This window comes from Sardina pilchardus, chromosome 21, assembly GCF_963854185.1.
Source record: "Sardina pilchardus chromosome 21, fSarPil1.1, whole genome shotgun sequence".
Classification (NCBI taxonomy): Eukaryota; Metazoa; Chordata; class Actinopteri; order Clupeiformes; family Clupeidae; genus Sardina; species Sardina pilchardus.
Genome location: NC_085014.1, coordinates 9957760 through 9977759, shown reverse-complemented (window position 1 = coordinate 9977759; position 20000 = coordinate 9957760). Strand labels below are relative to the sequence as shown.

The 20000-nt window shown below is 46.2% G+C and overlaps 1 protein-coding gene across 2 annotated transcripts in view; it reads right to left on the bottom strand.

Annotated features, from left to right (window-relative positions):
* The window catches only part of LOC134068951 (uncharacterized), a 56405-nt gene that overhangs the window by 1912 nt on the left and 34493 nt on the right, over positions 1 to 20000 (bottom strand). Inside the window, exons 8-13 of one of the 2 annotated variants that reach the window (XM_062524775.1) lie at positions 14350 to 14529; positions 12354 to 12586; positions 8928 to 9057; positions 5759 to 5890; positions 2177 to 2420; positions 1714 to 1782 (exon numbers count right to left, since the gene is read on the bottom strand). In XM_062524775.1, the coding sequence (XP_062380759.1) occupies positions 1714 to 1782; positions 2177 to 2420; positions 5759 to 5890; positions 8928 to 9057; positions 12354 to 12586; positions 14350 to 14529 (988 nt within the window). Of the gene's footprint in view, positions 1 to 1690; positions 1783 to 2176; positions 2421 to 5758; positions 5891 to 8927; positions 9058 to 12353; positions 12587 to 14349; positions 14530 to 20000 lie in introns of both variants that reach the window. The other variant, XM_062524776.1, reaches the window with a different exon arrangement.

Genomic DNA, 20000 nt, shown 5'->3' with positions numbered 1-20000 from the left:
GGGGGCATAGTAAGAGTGCCAACAGGGGTGAGGGGAGAAGAGGAGGAGGAGAAGGAAGGGGAGGAGGAACAGGAGGAGGCAGAGGGGAGGAAGAAGACGGGGAGAAGGAGGAGGAGGAAGGGGAGGAGGAAGAGGAAAAGGAGAAGGAATTGGAGGAGAGGAGGAAGAGGGGGAGAAGGAGGAGGAAAAGGAATTGGAGGAGAGGAGGAAGAGGGGGTGATAAAAGAATACAGTTGTCACTATGTGAGCAGAGAAAAGGCATGTACTGTAGCACACTACTATACATCTATACATGCGATAACATTCACACAACAGACATTTATACTGCACGTTATACATGGAAACATATTAATCCACTATGGGACAGAAATGAGGAAAAAGGAGAACAGAAATTAGCAAATAAGGATATTAATTTAGCGCTACAATACTTATTAGCTGTTTTTTTTTTTTTAAATGCTTAGTTATGCGCTGCACAACCAATATCAACTAAAACAATTGATATTTGTCGATGAAAAAACTTGGAAGTTGCCATGGCATCTTGGAATACAGAGTGTTCTCATTGCATTGAGAGAAAGACAAGGGGGTATGGGGGGGGCTTACAGACATATATGACATGGCTGTATTTACGCAAACAACTAAGTAATTGCTTTTGCCTTGCCTGCTTATTAGAACAACGTAGACTCTGGAAAAGATCTTGGCTGCGGGAAAAAAATGTTGTGGCAGTCCTTTTAAATGAACAGCCTGTTTTGCTAGGTCTCCATGTTTCAAATCAGTTGCCATGGCATCTTGGATAAAAAAATGAACGCTACGGTAGAACTCTAATGAATATACCTTTATCATTTTCATACCATGTCCATATAATAAGGCCCTCTTTTTCAAGATGATATCTATAAATGAATCTGAAAATTCAAGAAAATACTTCACCTTGTGTCAGTGAAGTAGAAGGATTTCAAACACCAAGTGAAAACATGACAGGAAAAAATTCATTCTCCCCTAGCATACGACAAGAGATCATTCCATAAAAAAGTTGTCCATGCTTTACTTCCAAATGACAGAGCAAGCAAGATATACAAGATATAAAGTTAACTGTCATAGCATTTTACATAATCTTTGGTAAATTACGGCAACTTTTTTTTGGCATGCGGGGGGCGTCTGTCTTTTCATTGGTGTTTAATTGTTTTAAACTGCTTGAGTTTTTGCAGGCTAGTGATTGGAATAATTGCATTTGTCAAAAAAAGACTTTTTGAGTGAATGCTCTTCGGAGGCTGCAGTGCAAGGCTTGGTTCTACAGTCAGCACCTTACACTCTTCAATTGCATCAACTTTTCAAAGAAATTAAAGCAATTCCCACCAGGTATTAGAATGGAGCAGAGCGCTATGACTGTTGGCTCTAGTTCTAGCTCTATTGCTGCCTGGCTTTGTTTCCTTATTGAATGCAGTGCAATTGCAATAGCAGCACGGACGCTTTAGAGATTCTGCTATCAGTGCAGTCTGTATTTGATAAGCTAGCAAAAAATAGCTTAGTCTTGGTTGAGGCAATAAGTAGGAACTTCATCCTACATTAAAAAATAGAGTCACATAATCTAGTTGAGGGAAAAAGTATGCAGCTTTTGGAAAGTGCAAGATTGAGCTCCAAAAACAGCAATGATAAGACAGTTGAGGTTGGGGTAAATGAAAGAAATTGAAATCACCTGGTAGCGCTTTGTTGCCTCACCTTTCTGTTTAGTCACTTTTCGCACAGTCATGGCCGCCTGCCGCTTCTGGTACTCTGAGATTTCGAAACCTACCAAAAACGACACAGATCGGGGACAATAAAAGGAAAGGATTAAGGCGAGAGGAAGTGTCGGTGTTTGAAAACCGTGGGTGTTTTTTTTGGTGCACAATGTGAGAAACGCAAGAAAAGAGCAACAGGATCCTGTCCTCCCCTGATTTCCCCACTGGGTTTTTTTCTGCGTGACTAATTTGTAGCTCCAAATAAAATAAACAAGAGCACCTCCTGCCACTTCACCGAGCTGCGGCTGCTAAGATGGCTCTGGGAAAACCCCCCTCCCTGAATAATTGAAGACGTTTCGCTCCAAACGCGGATGCTGAGGAAGTTAGGAGGAGCGAGGACTGGGGGGGGGGGGGGCAGGGAGCTGTTTTTTTTTTTTTTTTTAAACATGCCGCTTTTTTCTCACCGATTTTCTCGTCCTCCTGCACCATCTTGCGCTCCTCGTGGAAGGCCCTGAGCCAGCGGATCTTCTCCTCCAGCTTCTTGGCCATGAAGACGCAGATCTCCTCCGTGTCCTTGCTGTGGAGCTTGAAGGCGTGCTTGACGCTCACGCTGAAGTCGTCGTCGCGGCCGTCCACCACGTCCCGCACGTCGTAGCGGTCCATGTCGATGCGGCCCTTGTAGTAGAGCAGGTCCCGACGAATCAGATCCTAGCAGACGCGCGGCGTGTTAGTGATGCTTTTTAATTGACTGATTGATTGATTCTTTATTGAACAACATCAAAATGATAAAAAAAACACACAATAAAGCCCAAAGGCTTGATTCCATTGTGGGCCGTAGGATGGAAGGGGACTAACAGCACATAGACTAAAATGTTAAGGGAAAGGGGAAAGGGGTCAAACTAAATACAAAAACAAGAACAGACAATAAAACAATAATAATTGTAGCATACCATTATGAAAGGGCAACATTTGAGAACAATTGCAAGAAATGTGAATCCAAGACCCAAAGATACAACATATATGGCTATCGAGGCGGTGAACAGTAAGTAGAAGAGCAGGTCCCGACGAATCAGATCCTAACAGACGCCTGGTGTTAGTGATGCTTTGTAATAAAACAATAATAATTGTAGCATACCATATGAAAGGGCAACATTTGAGAACAGTTGCAAGAAAGGTGAATCCAAGACCCAAAGAAAAAAAAACACATACAGTATGGCTATCGATGCGGTGAACGGTAAGTGATGTGATATGCATTGATAAATCCATATGAGTTTCAGCTTCTTTTAGTCGATACCACAGAGGACTGGTCATTGACTGAATGGTCTCTCTAACCTTTGGCATGCAAGGGGAAATGAGCAATAAGGAAGAATATCTTGCTGACATTTCAGAGTTATTTTTGCCAGCGCAGAACGGATATTTGTTATCAAAAAAAAGAGGAATCGCATTAGTGATTCCTTTTAAAAAGAAGATATCTTATTTCCTCTAGATCATGAAATTTAGCATCAGATTAGCAGCTACATTTGGTTTTCAGTTACAAAAGAGGGAGAGCTACATGCTTGGGAATGTAAACTTGTGTATATCAATGGTGGCATAGCCTACAGACGACATCTCCTTTGAGGATGTGAGGGAATGTGGGGCGCTGTGGAAGCTACCTCAATATTCAAGCTTCCGTCAAATTTCCCCTTCCACACACATACACACACACACACACACGCACACACACACGCCAATGCGCGCGCACACACACACACACACACACTCGCACGCGCACACACACGCACACTCAAACGCACACACACAAACACGCACACACACACACACACACACACACACACACACACACACACACACACACACACACACACACACACACACACTCGCACACACACAGGCACCCCTCTGCTCTCCCTGGAGCTGGGAGCAGAGTTCTTATGTAAGGGGATCCATCTGCTGGGGGAACAGAATGTTTGATAGAGACTATGGCACATAGGCCCCGCTCCGCTCTGCTCTGATGCTCCGAATCGGAATTCTGTGCCGTGAACAGAACAGAAATAAAAGGAGGGAGAAAAGAGACACAATCGGACAAAACAGCATGGCAGAACAGAAACGGAGGAGAGGAGGAGGAGGGGGGGGGGTGCTTTGGTGCCAAGGTATATACGGGGGGGTGGTGGTGCTTAGACTGTGTGCTACGCTTGGCATTCTCCTCTCATTCACACAGAGCCGTGGTTTGCACAGATAGCGTGAAAAAGCCATTAGCGCTGGAAACCCCGTCGCTGCAAAGTCACCACGCTTCTGACTGGGCTTATCGAGCGCTTTTGATGGCGGGGTGTTTTTTTCCCCAAAGTCAAACGCTGTATAATTACACAAAGGACGTTTATGGTGTCACGTCGGCAACAATAGGAAGTGCATAATGGAAAAGAGGAGGCATATCTACAGTGCACTTCTCAACCCCCCCCTCCCCCCCTCCTCCTCCCGTCCTGATTGCCAATAAACCACCACGTGCCAGGGCACTAATCAAGCATGGCACCAGTGGTAACAACATGAGGAGTGAAGGTAGAGAGAGAAGCGTATTTGCCTAGTGATGATAGCAACAAGCTCTTAGCCTCCAAAAACACCTCTAAGCCTCGACGTTTTTGACAGCGGGGCGAACATGGAGTCAGCGAGCGAGTGTGCGCAGCGCTGTTCCTCCGCCACCTCTTCCCTTCCCTTTCCCACCCAGCCTGAGGTCCGCCGCGGCATCCGGGACGGAAGCGATCCCCCAGAACAGGAAAAGGGGATGAGACTTCAGACGGAGATGTAGCCGAGAGGGGCTGGGGAGCACAGACACACACACACACACACACACACACACACACACACATACAGTACACACACACGCAGCACACGCCTGGGTCTCCAAATAATGCACGGAGTAGGAATAAAAAACACAAAGGAGAAAAGAAACACGGCAGAACAGAGAGGCGTCGCGATGCATAATTAACTATGTCCCCGGGACACTATCCCAAAGAGCGGCGACGGCAGAGCGCGGTAACGTTACGGCGAAAAGACGTGTTTCGCTCGCACGGCCGTCCGCAGAGACCCAGGAACAAGCTACGCGGCGATAATGTTTACACACGGGCTAAATCACTGTCACATCAAGCAGACGCACTTTTTAAAAAACAGCTAATTGAAGCGCATGTACCGTGTGTGTTAGCATTCCTTGAGTTGAAATCAAGTCCTGCTGACTTGAATGCAACATTTATGGTGACTTTCTCTGTGACGGGGGCACGTGCTTATATAATAGCCTCGCAGGGCTATATTCAGCAGGCCGCGGTGGTCGTCAAGGCACTGAAGGCGAAGTGTATACAGTATCCAGTTTTATAATTCATCACCGACAATTTCAAACGCCATGAAAAGTTAAATGGTCACGTCTCCCGCACAACAGTGAGTGGCATGTGATCTTTGAGTGCATTTCTGATACATTATAGATGTGGGGTTTAAGTCGAGATGACCTAACATACTGTGAGATCGGATGGAGAGGGTGAGGATGATGAAGCGGAGGAAGAAGAGAACGAGCAAGAGGAAGAAAGGAAAGAAGGGGAAAAAAGAGTAGGCAGCCGAGGAGGTGGAAAGGAAGAGGAAGAGGATGAGGGGGAGGAAGACAACATGGAAGAGGAAGAGCAAGAGGAGGAAGAGGAGGAAGGGTGGAAGACATCATGAGAGAGGAAGAAAAAAGAAGGAAAGAAAAGAAAGAGGGAAAAGGAGGAGGTGGAGGAGGAAGAGGGTTAAGAGACAACATGGAGGAGGAAGAAAAAAGAGGGGAAGAAAAGAAAGAGGGAAAAGGAGGAGGTGGAGGAGGAAGAGGGTTAAGAGACAACATGGAGGAGGAAGAAAAAAGAGGGGAAGAAAAGAAAGAGGGAAAAGGAGGAGGTGGAGGAGGAAGAGGGTTAAGAGACAACATGGAGGAGGAAGAAAAAAGAGGGGAAGAAAAGAAAGAGGGAAAAGGAGGAAGAGGGTTAGGAGACAACATGGAGGAGGAAGAGGAGATGGAAGGTAAGGAGACCAACCTTTTTACACATGACCAGCTGGTGATCAAACAGGAAGAAGACTCTCTGCTGGCTCCGCCCATACGGCTGGTAGATCCACGACATCTCGCCGGTGTAGATCAGCTCCGAGCTCCTGTCCAGGATGTCATCGCCCTGCCAACACGACAGACATCACTCAAAAGGCATGCAGGAAGGGGGGGGGGGATCAATGTTGACCTTTTCCTCCAGTCATTCTAACACCTGTTGTGTTTGAGATGTTTTTTCTATACCAGTGTCCAGGGTGGGAATTATACCAAGGCCATGAGGCCATGGCCTCCGTTGCCCTACACTTTGGCCTTGATGCCCCGTGAAAAAAAACCCATCATAAGGCCACAGTGGCCTTTATGCCCCTGACTTAGGGTTGCCAACCATTCAGTATAATACGGAATCGTCCCGTATTTGACACGTAAAAGTCTTGTTCCGTATTGAACTGATACAGAACTCTCTTTGAGTGAAATTAGGTCCGGTGCTTCACCTGATAATTTGCTGCGCAATTGATCACGCAATCGCGGACCGACAGAAAAAGAAAGCAAACGTTTCTGCAATCAGGAGGAAATGCTAGCCAATTCGATGTGATTAAACATAGAGGCATACAATTAAGTGGTGGTATGAGCTTTCATTGAATGCATGCTTTCACTGCTCATGTTTGAGGCTGTGTTAGTGTTTCTCAAAGCCTACAGCGGCTAGCGGGTCTATATATTTGTGTCGAGATAACCCTGAAATGTAAAACCATCGAATTTTACTCAGTGGCCTTTGTGCCCTATCATGTGGCCTTGGTGCCCCTAAAAAAAAAAAGAAGGTGAAGGCCAAATGGCCTTGCCCCTAAAATGACGAAATTCCCACCCTGCCAGTGTCACATGATATGTTGCACTCTCACACCGTGGAGAGGTGGGAGGCGTCTCACTCCTTTTTAGTTCTACGTAGAGCAGCATTTCACTAACAAATGCAATCTCCGCAATTTGATTTGATTGCCTTGTCGCGTACGCACTCTCTCCACCTCCGTCTTTACCATGAACACACAAAAACAGACACACACACACACACACACACACACACACACACACACACACAGATCAGAAGTGTGTTGGTGGCGGTGCGGCTGACAGCAGAGGCCGTGTACACCTCCCTCTTTACCATGAACACACAAAAACAAACACACACACACACACACACACACACACACACACACACACACACAGATCAGAAGTGTGTTGGTGGCGGTGCGGCTGACAGCAGAGGCCGTGTACACCTCCCTCTTTACCATGAACACACAAAAACACACACACACACACACACACACACACACAGATCAGAAGAGTGTTGGTGGTGGTGCGGCTGACAGCAGAGGCTGTGTACACGGGGGCGCGGGGCTAATGAGTTTGGCCGTGACGTGACGGATGCGCCAGACTCCTCCAGCGGCGTGAGACGAGACGAGACGGCACGCTTCACGTCGCCGCGCCGAGACGCTCTCCGTCCGTCCGTCCGTCCCCGCGGGGGGAATTCAATTACGTCAGGAGCCTCTCGCTCCCCGCTGACGCGCTCTCGCCGCGGGAGCGCCGCTTCCGTACCAACGCTAGCGGTACGAGCGAGCGCATAAATAAATTCATTAAACGCAGGAGATGACAAAGAGTGCTGGCCACAGCAGCGCCCGCTGACGACGGGTCCGCTCGGACCAAGGGGGGCAGACGGGCGCGGCGGTGGCGTGCCAGTGTTTTTGCCGCAGCTTGTCGCCGGACATTAACTCGGGGTGAATCATGCTGGACGAGCGTCTGTTGGTTCGAATCACACGTCAGCTGCTGTGATGGGGCCGGTGGAGGCCAGCCCAAGGAGCGATGCCATCACTGCGCTGCACAATCACAGCTCTCATCACCCTCCGTTAGCCACCGCACAGGCCCTTGACCTCCCCTCGGACACAGTGGACCTCCAGTGTTGTGTTCTGTCATATTACGGGAGTCATTCCACTGTTTTGGGTGGCATATGTTGGCTGTTTTCGTGACTGTTATTGGGGCGTTACTGTCTTGGTTGTTATTGGGTGCGGGTGTGCATCAGGAATCTTATGTGTGTTTGATTTGATGGTGTTTGACTGGAGGAATGTACACAGGATTCAAGAAATCGTATGCGGATCTTAATGTAATGCTGGTTTTCAGATTTAGGCGTCATTTCAACATTATTACTCTCTGTTGCCAATTTGTTTCAAATATGCAAATGCAGGCAGCATATCTGCAATATGTAAATGTATATTGGGTTACAGGGGGACTAATGAGAATGATTATCATCTAATCCCAGGAAACAGAGACCAAAACAGCCCGACAGAGACAGAGAGAGAGAGAGAGAGAGAGAGAGAGAGAGAGAGAGAGAGAGAGAGAGAGAGAGAGAGAGAGAGAGAGAGAGAGAGAGCGGGAAGAAGGAGAGAGAAAAGAGAAAAGATGGCAGGATAGAGCAGTGTGAGTGTGCAAGACGTGTCAGGGACAGGCATGAGCAGAGAGGGCCAGAGGAGGAGAGCAGGAGAGGAGGAGAGCAGGAGAGGAGGAGAAGAGGAGAGGAGGAGAGCAGGAGAAGAGGAGAGGAGGAAAGGAGGAGAGGAGGAGAGCAGGAGAGCGGAGGCCATGTAGTCAGACAAGGTGTCAGCGCATTGATTCTCTCCTCATGTCCCCTGCCCATGTCTCCGCCCCCAGTCGATGTCAGCGTGCATGTGTGTGTGTGTGTGTGTGTGTGTGTGTGTGTCTCTGTGTGTGTGTGTGTGTGTGTGTGTGTGTGTCTCTGTGTGTGTGTGTGTGTGTGTGTGTGTGTGTCTGTATGTGTGTGTGTGTGTGTGTGTGTGTGTGTGTGTGTGTGTCTGTCTGTCTGTGTGTCTGTGTGTGTCTGTATGTGTGCTTGTCTGTGTGTGTGTGTCTGTATGTGTGTGTGTGTGTGTGTGTGTGTGTGTGTGTGTGTGTGTGTGTGAGTGTCTCTGTGTGTGTGTCTGTGTGTGTGTGTGTGTGTGTGTGTGTGTGTGTGAGTGTCTCTGTGTGTGTGTCTGTATGTGTGTGTGTGTGTGTGTGTGTGTGCGCGCGTGTGCTTGTCTGTGTGTGTGTGTGTGTGTGTGTGTGTGTGTGTGTGTGTGTGTGTGTGTGTGTGTGTGTGTGTGTGTGTGTGCGTGCATGAGACCCACCTCCCAGTCGAGCACGGACGCCTGCCACTGGGCGATCTTGTCAATGTTCTCCAGCCTCCGCTTGCGCTCATTAATCTGCTGGGTCACATTCCGCATGACAGCCAGAGCCGCCGCCACGTAACGGTAGTCACTGCCAAGGAGAGAGAGAGAGAGAGGGAGGGAGGGAGGGAGAGAGGGAGAGAGAGAGAGAGAGAGAGAGAGAGAGAGAGAGAGAGAGAGAGAGAGAGAGGGAGAGTGAGAGAGAGAGAGGGAGGGAGGGAGAGGGAGGGAGGGAGAGAGGGAGAGAGAGAGAGAGAGAGAGAGAGGGAGGGAGAGAGAGAGAGAGAAAGGGAGAGATGGTGAAAGAACAGACAGAGGATGCCAGTTTGGTAGAAGACTGGAGGGCAACATCTGTCTCTCTCTCTCTCTCTCTCTCTCTCTCTCTCTTTCTATCTCTCTCTCTCTATTGTTTTTTTTTTTGCCTTTTCTCAACTTTATTTCAGGAGTTTAAAAATAACTGAACAGGAACAATATCCAGCCCTTCCACATACAGTACAACAAAACTCCTCATTGTCAGGCTAAACACTGAACATAAAAAATGTCTAGATATGAAAGGAGATAGATAGAGAGATCGATAGATGGAGAGAGAGAGAGAGAGAGAGAGAGAGAGAGAGAGAGAGAGAGAGAGAGGGTAATAGGAGAGAGAGAAAACATCTGACAGCAGGAAATGTGTGCATGCATCTCCATCTCATCCTCACTCATGATTAACTGCATTATATCGGTGGCAGCCGCCCAACTCCGCAACATGAGCCAGACCCCAGAGACTGGCGCCGCCCGAGCCAAACGCACGGCGAGGGAACGCTCGGCATGCCAGCGGATTGGGATTTGTATCCCTCTTTTCCAATTTTTTCCTTTTTTTTTTAATTTCCTTTTTTTTTTTTTTTTTTTCTGCAGACTGGCCCGTTTGGACGAGTCTGTATGCCTGGCCCATGTCCACTTGCCATCCTGTTTATAAATAGCCTGGACTCTGATCAGATGTTGTAATTGACAACAAGAAAATCAGAGTATTCTCTCTATTGTTTTGGCCACAGCTACTGCATATAAATCAACTCTATATACACTGAAGGACAGCAGGTCAGTGGATCACAGGCGAGCTTTGATGTTATAGTTACAGTAACACGCATCGTCAACATCCTCAGTTGTCCACATTAACAGGAAACGCGCAGTGACAAGCAATCACGGTCAGAGTTCGGAGCCGTCCAGGAAATGCCTCTTCAATGGGAATTCAAATCCACCACCATGTTGTTATATTTAAAAACCATAAACAGGAAACCGAAACGTTTTCCAAAACATGGTCGACATGTACAATAAAGCGCTCTCGGGAAGCAGGAACTCGGGATATAAACGGCCTCGACGTGTTTACTTGCCATCAACCCATCAAGTGATTAGTGTTTGATAAGCAGAAACAGCGTGAACATTGAGACCTGATCAAAATTAATTGGAGAACATCATTTCAGACGCAGGCCTTTGGCTGTCTCTGCGATGCCTGGTAGAAAAACAGCCCAACATATCTGTAATTAAATCAGGCGAATGCGCAATGACGAGAACCCAACGTTGCCGCTAAGTCACACAGTCACACACAGCAACCGTGGCAACGAGCCACGCGCCTCTGCATGTGTACGCTTACTTCCTTGTCGGACTATCACGGGAGACAGCTCTGCTCTACTGTACTGTACATCATGAGCCCGCTGTGAGAGTCTTCTGTGGGAAGTGCGGAAGTGTGTACTGGCAAACACGTTTGTCAACAGGGCTATTTGTCTGCATCACCGCAGCATGCTCTGTGGTCTGTGATGACTGCGTTGTCATCCGCGCCTGTCACGCTTGATGGACGACTCGGCTCCCGCGGTGGGATTCGGCCGATAACTCAACCGGCGACAGAGCAGATACGTCCGAAATGTGGGAATCCGACGCACCGGCTCCGAGCACACTGTGTACTGCTCGTGTGTGTGTGTCGGTGGCGTCACCGGCAAAAAACTGTCTCTCTTGAAGCCCGCATCCATAATGCATCGCGCCGCATCTATAATCTATCAAGAATTAGAACTCTATACAATATTCATAGGAAATCACAACGCTTTTTTCTGCATTGTGCTACTACAATTCAAATGATGAAATGCACTTACGTAATGCGGCATACGATGGCGTGCAATAATAACGGACATTATATATTATAGATGGTGACTCACGCTGAAGTGCATACAGATATATTTGGAGATTCGGAGACGGTCGACACAACTCCTAACCCCGGCATAAATAATGCATACAATATCATAGAAATGCAAAACGTCCAGGACTACATGAATGGCTTTAAGGCCTCATATGCATCCAAACAATGAGTATGGATAGAGATGCATATAGTCTGTAAACTCACACACACACAGAGACACAGACACAGACACAGACACAGCAACAGACACAGACACAGACATAGACACAGACACAGACACACACAGACACACACACACGCACAAACCAAACTGAAAGAAAGAGGAAAGGCTAAAGTAAGTAGGAGTTGTAGAGTGCAATGGCATTTGGCTGCAAAATTGCTTCATTGCACTTCTCACTAGAGCTAGGCTGCCATTACTGTGCCTCTGTGTCCTGTGATGAAAGCTACTCTAAGCTCAGCATGTTGGGACTAAATACCCATACAAACCAACAAGCACTGCAACAACAAGATCTCATGACACGCTAACAGCTCCTTTGGAAAGCAGAGTCGGGAAAACAATGACTGTTTGAAAAAGGTTTTTTTTCTTCAAAGCTGAAAGTGGATATGTAACCTCACGGACCATTGAGTTTAAAATGGGAATCCAGTTGCTTTCAAAAGCATGTCTCTGAAAGCCATCTCTTTCTTTCTCTCTCTCTTCTCCACTTCCCTCAATCTCTATCTCCCATTTGCTCACTGCTCTGGGTGTGTGTGTGTGTGCGTGAGAGCTCACTACCCCTAGTGTATAAATGTGTGAGTGTTCCTACTGTAATGTGCTCACTGTCCCTAGTGTAGAGTTAAAATTCATGTGTGTGTTCCACAACAACATGTGTGTGTGTGTGTGTGTCTGTGTGAGTGTGTTCCACAACAACATGTGTGTGTGTGTGTGTGTGTGTCTGTGTGAGTGTGTGTGTGTGTGTGTGTGTGTGTGTGTGTATGAGCGTGTGTCTGTGTGTGTGTGTATGAGTGTGTGTCTGTGTGTGTGTCTGTGTGAGTGTGTGTGTGTGTGTGTGTGTGTGTGTGTGTGTGTGTTTGCGTGTGTGTGTGTGTGTGTGTGTGCGTGCGTGTGCGCGTGTGTGTGTGCATGAGTGTGTGTGCGTGTGTGTGTGCGTGTGTGCGTGCGTGCGTGCGTGCGTGTGTAATATGTGTGTGTGTGTGTGTGTGTGTGCACCCGCGCGTGTAGGTACCTGTGCTCCTGCGCGGTGTACTTGAGCAGCTCGGCCAGCTGCAGGGGGTACTTGCAGATCTTCTGCACGGGCGTGAGCAGGAAGCCGTCGATGGCGATGTCGATCATCTGCTGCAGGAGCCGGCAGGCCTCGAAGAAGTGCTGGTAGCGGCCGTCCTTCATCAGCTTGGACAGCTCCATGCACGCGTCCAGGTGGTTGTTGCAGTACTCCGAGTAGATCCAGAAGCCGTCTTGCTGCACGGTTTAACAAACACAAAATGTTCAAAATGTGAGATGAGACTTAAAGAGGACATAGAATGGATGAATCGAGTATTGTAATGTGTTCTCTGGTGTTAAAATAGTTAAGGAACACAAAATGTTCAAAATGTGAGACGAGACTTAAGGAACGTAACAGCGAAGCCTCTGGTATACTCCTGTGTGCATCTGATCTGCACACAAACGCAGCGTGTGACGAAAAATTTGTCATCGGCGCAGTTAATTGGGGGCTGGCCACCAACCTTTTGGGGTCACCCACACAGTGCTCATCGACTGGGCATGGACTGTAGATAAGCAACCCTCTAGTCCAGGAGCAGCAAACATCCTGCACAAACACCACCCTAGTGTGCTCTGCAGAGGCGGACAGTCCTGGTTCCAAAGAGTAAAAGTCCTGCGGTATACAGTATATTCTTTCTACCCGTGCACTTAACACAGATGATATCACTAACTATCTGATCTACATGCCAGCTAATTAGGATGAGCTGGTTTCCAAAAATGGTTGGATCAAATACTTGGCAGGGCTTTTACTTTCTGAACCAAGGATGTCCGCCTCTGGTGATCTGTGCTTATCATAGGGAACAGATCACTCTCTAGAACCACACCTGCCTGTCTGCACAATGCAAGAACCACCACCCAACACAACAGACAGTGGTGATTAGGCTACTACTACTGTGCTCTCTGTTCCGAGTTGATTCCTGAGTAGCTGGAATGCTGTGCATTCATTCATATGCAATCATATTCTCAGTTAAACGTCTTATTCTATAATACCTTTTAATTACGCCTGCTCAGCAACGTCTGTGTAATTCCTCCCGTTGGCCTATAAACATAGTGGCTAGTGTTTTTACTATATCCTCAGGGTCAACATGCGTACTGTAGCGTAGTGTTTAATAAACGGCATAAGAGCCTCTCGTGATTCTGTTGTGATTGCTACATCTGTAAAATGGCATATCAAGTAGTTAAAACTACAACCGCTTTAAATCAATTAAGGAGACCATTCAACCCCCCCCTCCCCCTCCACCCCCCCCCCCCCTCCTTGCAGCGTCTGTAAATGAGAACGTTCACTCCCCAGGACTCGTAATGCACACACGTTCATTTTGAGCACAGCACCGTGTTGGACGCAACAGAGAGGGAAGTAAGGGGACTCCACATGCGCAGGATGCGTGAAGCTGTGTGTCAAGGTGTATTTGTTGGTGATCATTCTATGCCATTATTGCATTACTTCTCATTTGACTGATGCTCCAACACAGAGGAATTGCACAGGGTGTACTCAGCGTTAAGTGCCTTGCTCAGGGGCCCGTGGGATCAAACTCAATACCTACTGTACAAGCGCTCCATTTGAAAGCTCAGGGCTCCAACCACAACCACAACCACCACCAACTCCTCAATAGAGAATCAAAAGACAAGACTGTCAATCAGAGGAGCCGTGTCGGTTATGATCATGATTACCTCCGCCAAGGGGGTTATGTTTTCATCGAGGTTTGTTTGTTTGTTTGTTTGTTTGTAGGCTATGTCTGTTCATTTGTTCGCAAGATAACTCAAAACGTGTACAGATGGATTTAGATTTATCAGGGAAGGTCTGAAATGACCAAAGGAAGAAATTATTTAATTTTGGGAGCGTGGACCGTCTGGATCCAGGAAGCGGTTATGTTTTTGCTTGGTGGTGGTTTGGTGCTCTCTCAGTGCTTTTCTAGTTACACATGACATGCTGTACGGCCCTCGGTAGGAGGTGACGGCTGACTCACGTGCTCTAGGAAGCAGGGCCCGATCTCGCTGAGGTGGGGATCTTCCGTGTTGTACTGCTTCTCCAGGTCCCGCACGAAGCCCATCTGGAATCTGTAGATGTCCTCGATGTTGCCAAAGATGACTTTTAGCTGGTCGTCGTTGAACATGTCGATGCGCTTCCGGCACTGCCGCAAGTAGCCCTGCGGAACAGCAGCAAAGTAAAGGTGAGGGCGGGATTGGGTGAGAAAACACTCATATGTGTGCTTGTGTATGTGTGTGTGTGTGTGTGTGTGTGTGTATAGTATGTGTGTGTGTAGGTGTGCATCTGAGTGTGTGTGTGTGTGTGTGTGTGTGTGTGTGTGTGTAGGTGTGCATCTGTGTATATGCATGTGTGTGTGTGTGTATGCACACATGGGGGTCTATAGATGAGGGACCCGTTTTGGGAGATGCTATTTAAATAATTGCCAGCTAGCTGGTGCATTGCTGCTATTTGTGCATTGACAGGCAGAAAATCCCTGACTTTGATGGAGTCTGTCTATTAGCTACTGTAGATGCTAGCGTATCAGACACAGAGAGAGAGAGAGAGAGAGAGAGAGAGAGAGAGATAGAGACATAGAGAGAGAGAGAGCAATGAGTAGAAACAAGATATTTTAAATGACCCCCTTGAGCTCCCACCGAGGAGGAACTTGTCGCCTCACTAGTCTAGATGGAAACAGGGGTCCACGCGCACCCCCCGGCTTTTTTTATGCCACCTAATTTTTTAGAATCCTTAAAGTGTCTATTTTCAGAATCTGCCAGGTACCAAGCTGAAATAATGTCCCAAAGGCTTCATTTTTAACCCTTTGTTGCACCCGACCGGAACCCGAAAAACCGAATAATTATATAGAAAGAGGCATAACATCTGAAGTAAACAACATACAGAGACAAATGAACACATTTTTCCATACATTTCTAACCCCAGGAATTGAATGAAATGGTTATTTTTGACATTTGACAAAATATTGACCCTATTTCTGGACAAAAATGGCAAAAAATAGCAAAAAATGTGTAACGGATCAACTATCTTTTCGTTTTCTCAAGCACATAGGGTGTTTTTTTTTCACTACCATATATTTTTTGAAAGGTCTGGATGTGTAGAATATGAATCTGAATGTTAATATTGAACATTTTGGGTTGCACTACTTGTTTTAGCCCTGAGAATAGGGAAACTCTGAAAAACCGATTTTAAGCAATTTTAGCATAGATTATCCTAGTCAATTAAAACAGCTTTTAGATGACCTATTATGGACTCAAACTTCACATATGAAGACATAAGCCAAATATCTACCATGCTGCACATTGGTAGGTGTCTAAAATAACATAATGAATACATAATAAGGGCCTATAATGAGCCCATTTCATGTATAGGCCACAACCTATGGCAATTATGCACCCCCAGCCCCTTCTCCTAATAAAATCATGTTTTTTTTTTTTTTAAGGTCTCAGTCTGTAGAATATGAATCTAAATGTTAAAATTGAAAATTTTGGTTGCATTAGCTGTTTTAGCCCGGAGAATAGAGAACTCCTAAAAAAGCGATTTTAAGCGATTTTAGCAGAAATGATCCTAGTCAATCAAAACGCAGGAGGGTGGGATATACTTCTGGATGCTGAAGGCTGTAATCAATTAACTCATTGACTACTGACCAAGAGATTGGCTGTTAATAGTTTCAAAACTACCATAACACGGAAGTAACCTGGAAAAAGCGCTGCCATTTCTCCCTATGGAGGACAGAAAAACGCACAATAGCTATATACTGTACCTACGGCATGGAAAAGAACGATACAGCATGCACACACACACACACACACACACACACACACACACACACACACACACACACACACACACATGCACAAGAACTATATAGGCTACAGCATGCACATAGAAACACAATAACTACACTGGCCAAAATTATAATCGCTTAAAACCCTTTTTTTTTTTTTTTTTTTTTAAAGTTTATTTTTTGGGCCTTTAATTTTTACAGGACAGTAGAGAGAGACAGGAAGCGAATGGGTGAGAGAGTCAGGGTGGGATCCGGAGAGGACCACGGGGCGGGAATCGAACCCGGGTCGCCGGCGTGCGGTGCAGGTGCCCCAGCCAGTTGTGCCACGGCTGGGGCCAACACTTTTGTTTTTGCCCTCCATTTATCATGAGTTGACTAGTTCAAAGAGGTAAGACTTCACGTACTGTACATAAAAGGCCTATTTCTCTCAAATATTGTTCAGAAATCTGTATTAGGGAGCACTTCTCCTTTGCCCTGTGATTGGATCGCTGGTGCTGGGGGTTCTCAGCTCCCTGGCTCACTGCCCCGCCAGCCAAATTACATTTGCTGCCGCTAGGGGCGTCTAGATTTCTAGGCTAATTTTTGACAATATTAACCCTGGTATTAGTGTAGTTCACCACATATGAGTAATTTCAATCAATCAACATCTCAAAAAACATATTTTAGGGCGCAGTTACACTTTAAGGCCTTGGGTAAAACCTGGCAGAAAGCGTATAATCATCACAACGCAAAGCTTATTCCTATAGTACTCTCAAGTTTTTCGCCATGCGCTTCTCTTTTGTCGTGCTGCTTGCTGTTAAAGGGATTGACAGATGTCATTCTCACTGGTTTAAAGGATGTTATGCCCAAAACACACCCATGACTGATCAAGAAAAATAGGAACGCCTTGTTGCACCATTCGTTATCCATTTGATAATGAAAACACTCCCAATGTGGACTAGCCTTGCTCTGCCCTCGTACGTACTTCCGTTCAATTTTCATTTCCCTTCAGAAAGTCATCTGGGTCTGCGGTATATTTGCAGGTCCTCCTCAGGTCAAATCAGAACGATGATGTTGAGGCCGTGCGCTAGTTTTGAGCATGACATACGTGACATACATGGGCAGATCCAATAGAGTACCTGCATTCAAGGAAGTTAACACTTTACAATGGAAAGTGGCCAGACTCTCTGTACATTATGAAATATGTATGAGAGTTTGGTAGGACCAGGCAAAATGTGAACTGGACAGCCTACTAGACAGCTTTTCGCAAGTGACTGTGAAGTGTCTTCTTAATACAGCCCCTTATGTTAATTAATGAGCCCATTTCCAAACAGCATGCACACAGACGATCCACGCAATAGCATAGCGCTAAACGAATCATCATCTTTTTCTTTTTCAAGTAGCAGGATGCTAAACGGTCGCAACTTCTGGTCACAGGTCAGTCATCATTATGTTAAGCCCACCTACCGACTCCATACACGATGTGATTGGCCCGGCCATCGTTGAAATTGGCCTGCTCCCAAGTCAACGGAGAGTTGCTAGACTACCCCGGCAGCAAATTAGGGGCATTTAGATTTCTAGGCTAATATTCAGCATGCTCATAGACACACAATAACTACACTGAACAAAATTATAAAAGCAACACTTTTGTTTTCCCCCCGATTTATCATGAGCTGAACTCAAAGATATAAGACTTCATATACACAAAAGGCCTATTTCTCCCAAATATTGTTCACAAATATGTCTAAATCTGTGTTAGCACTTCTCCTTTGCCAATATAATCCATCCACCTCATATCAAGATGATTAGACAGCACGATTATTGCACAGGTGTGCCTTAGGCTGGCTGGAATTTTGGTCAGATCCTTGCAACATGAAGCCATGCATTATCACGCTGAAACATGAGGTGATGGTCGTGGATGAATGGCACAGCAATGGGCCTCAGGGTCTTGTCTTGATATCTCTGTGCATTCAAAATGGCATCAATAAAATGCCCCTGTGTTCGTTGTCCAAACACATGCCTGCCCATACCATAACCCCTCCACCACCATGGGTCTCTCGATCCACAAAGTTGATATCAGCAAACCACTCAGCCACACAACACCATACACACTGTCTGCCATCTGCCCAATACAGTAAAACTCGGGATTCATCCATGAAGAGAACACATCTCCAAAGTGCTAGAGGCCTTTGAATGTGAGCATTTGCCCACTCAAGTCAGTTACCATAACAATGTCGAGACCTCGATGAAGACGACGAGCATGCAGATGTGCTTCCCTGAGACGGCTTCGGACAGTTTGTGCAGAGATTATTTGGTTATGCAAACCAATTGTTGCAGCAGCTGTTTGGGTGGCGGGTCTCAGATGATCTTGGAGGTGAAGATGCTGGGTGTGGAGGTCCTGGGCTGGTGTGGTTACACATGATCTGCTGTTGTGAGGCCGTTAGGATGCACTGCCAAATTCTCTGAAACGCCTTTGGAGACGGCTTATGGTAGAGAAATGAACATTCCTGCAGTCAGAGGGAGCAGCCAATTGTATGCTCCCTAGAAACATGCAACATCTGTGACATTGTGCTGTGTGATGGAACTGCACATTTTAGATTGGTCTTTTATTGTGGCCAGCCTAAGTTACACCTGTGCAATAATCATGTTGTCTAATCAGCATCTTAAAGGTAGGGTATGGGATTCGCTTTTTTGGCCATTTTTGCAAAATCACTTGAAATCCCATTCCTAAGCCACTTACAGCCACTGAGTTTGAAGCACTGAAATGGAAAAACACGTCAATCATATGTGGAACGGGCAGGGCTTGAAAAACTCCAGCTAAATTATTCTCTTGACCCTCTAGCATCATTTCACAACTCGTTCGTCAATCTAACGATTGCGTGACCCTTTCTTGCACATCCTCAAAGCTTGTGAGCAAGTGCTAAAACGAAACCAACTAGCCTACTGCACATCCCGTCTGCCCTTGTTGTATGTGTCACTTCATTTCTATACAAACTAAGATGGCGGATTCGTACAGAAACGCAAGCACCCACTCAATAAATAAGCTATGTACCTATGTAGCTATGTTCTGTTCAAATATACACACTTATGGATACTGAAAAATGTAAGGTTCATTTATCAAATGTTATTGTGGTGTACTAAACGAAACGAACAAAAGGGACAGTAGCCTAATTGGTGCTTTTACAGTAATGTATAAAATCATCTGCCTTCGGGGATTTGTGGAACTATTACCTACCAGAACCCTTTGGAGGTGAATAAAGAATGTAGAACTAGCTAGCTAAGTACCCAACCTGCTTGGGGAGGAAGCTGATGTGAGCGACTGTATGGAGACTAGAGCTCGTATTGTGCTGATGCCAGCTTTTCATTTTATACAGCTCTACCCTTGTCAAGAGTGCCTGGTTCGCTCTCGTGCATTTGAATTCTCGCTCGTGCATGAATGCGCATCCATGTTCTCCGAATGGGTGGAGTTAGGGTAAAAAGGGTAGGACTATTTGAGTTGAGTATTTTCAAAATCTGCCGGCCGTTTCGCGAATCCCATACCCAACCTTTACTGTAATAGGCCACACCTGTGAGGTAGATGGATTATACTGGCAAAGGAGAAGTGCTCCCTAACACAGATTTATGAACAATATTTGAGAGAAATAGGCCTTTTATGTACAGTACGTGAAGTCTTACCTCTTTGAACTAGTCAACTCATGATAAATGGAGGGCAAAAACAAAAGTGTTTTAAGCGATTATAATTTTGGCCAGTGTAGTTATTGTGTTTCTATGTGCATGCTGTAGCCTATATAGTTCTTGTGCATGTGTGTGTGTGTGTGTGTGTGTGTGTGTGTGTGTGTGTGTGTGTGTGTGTGTGTGTGTGCATGCTG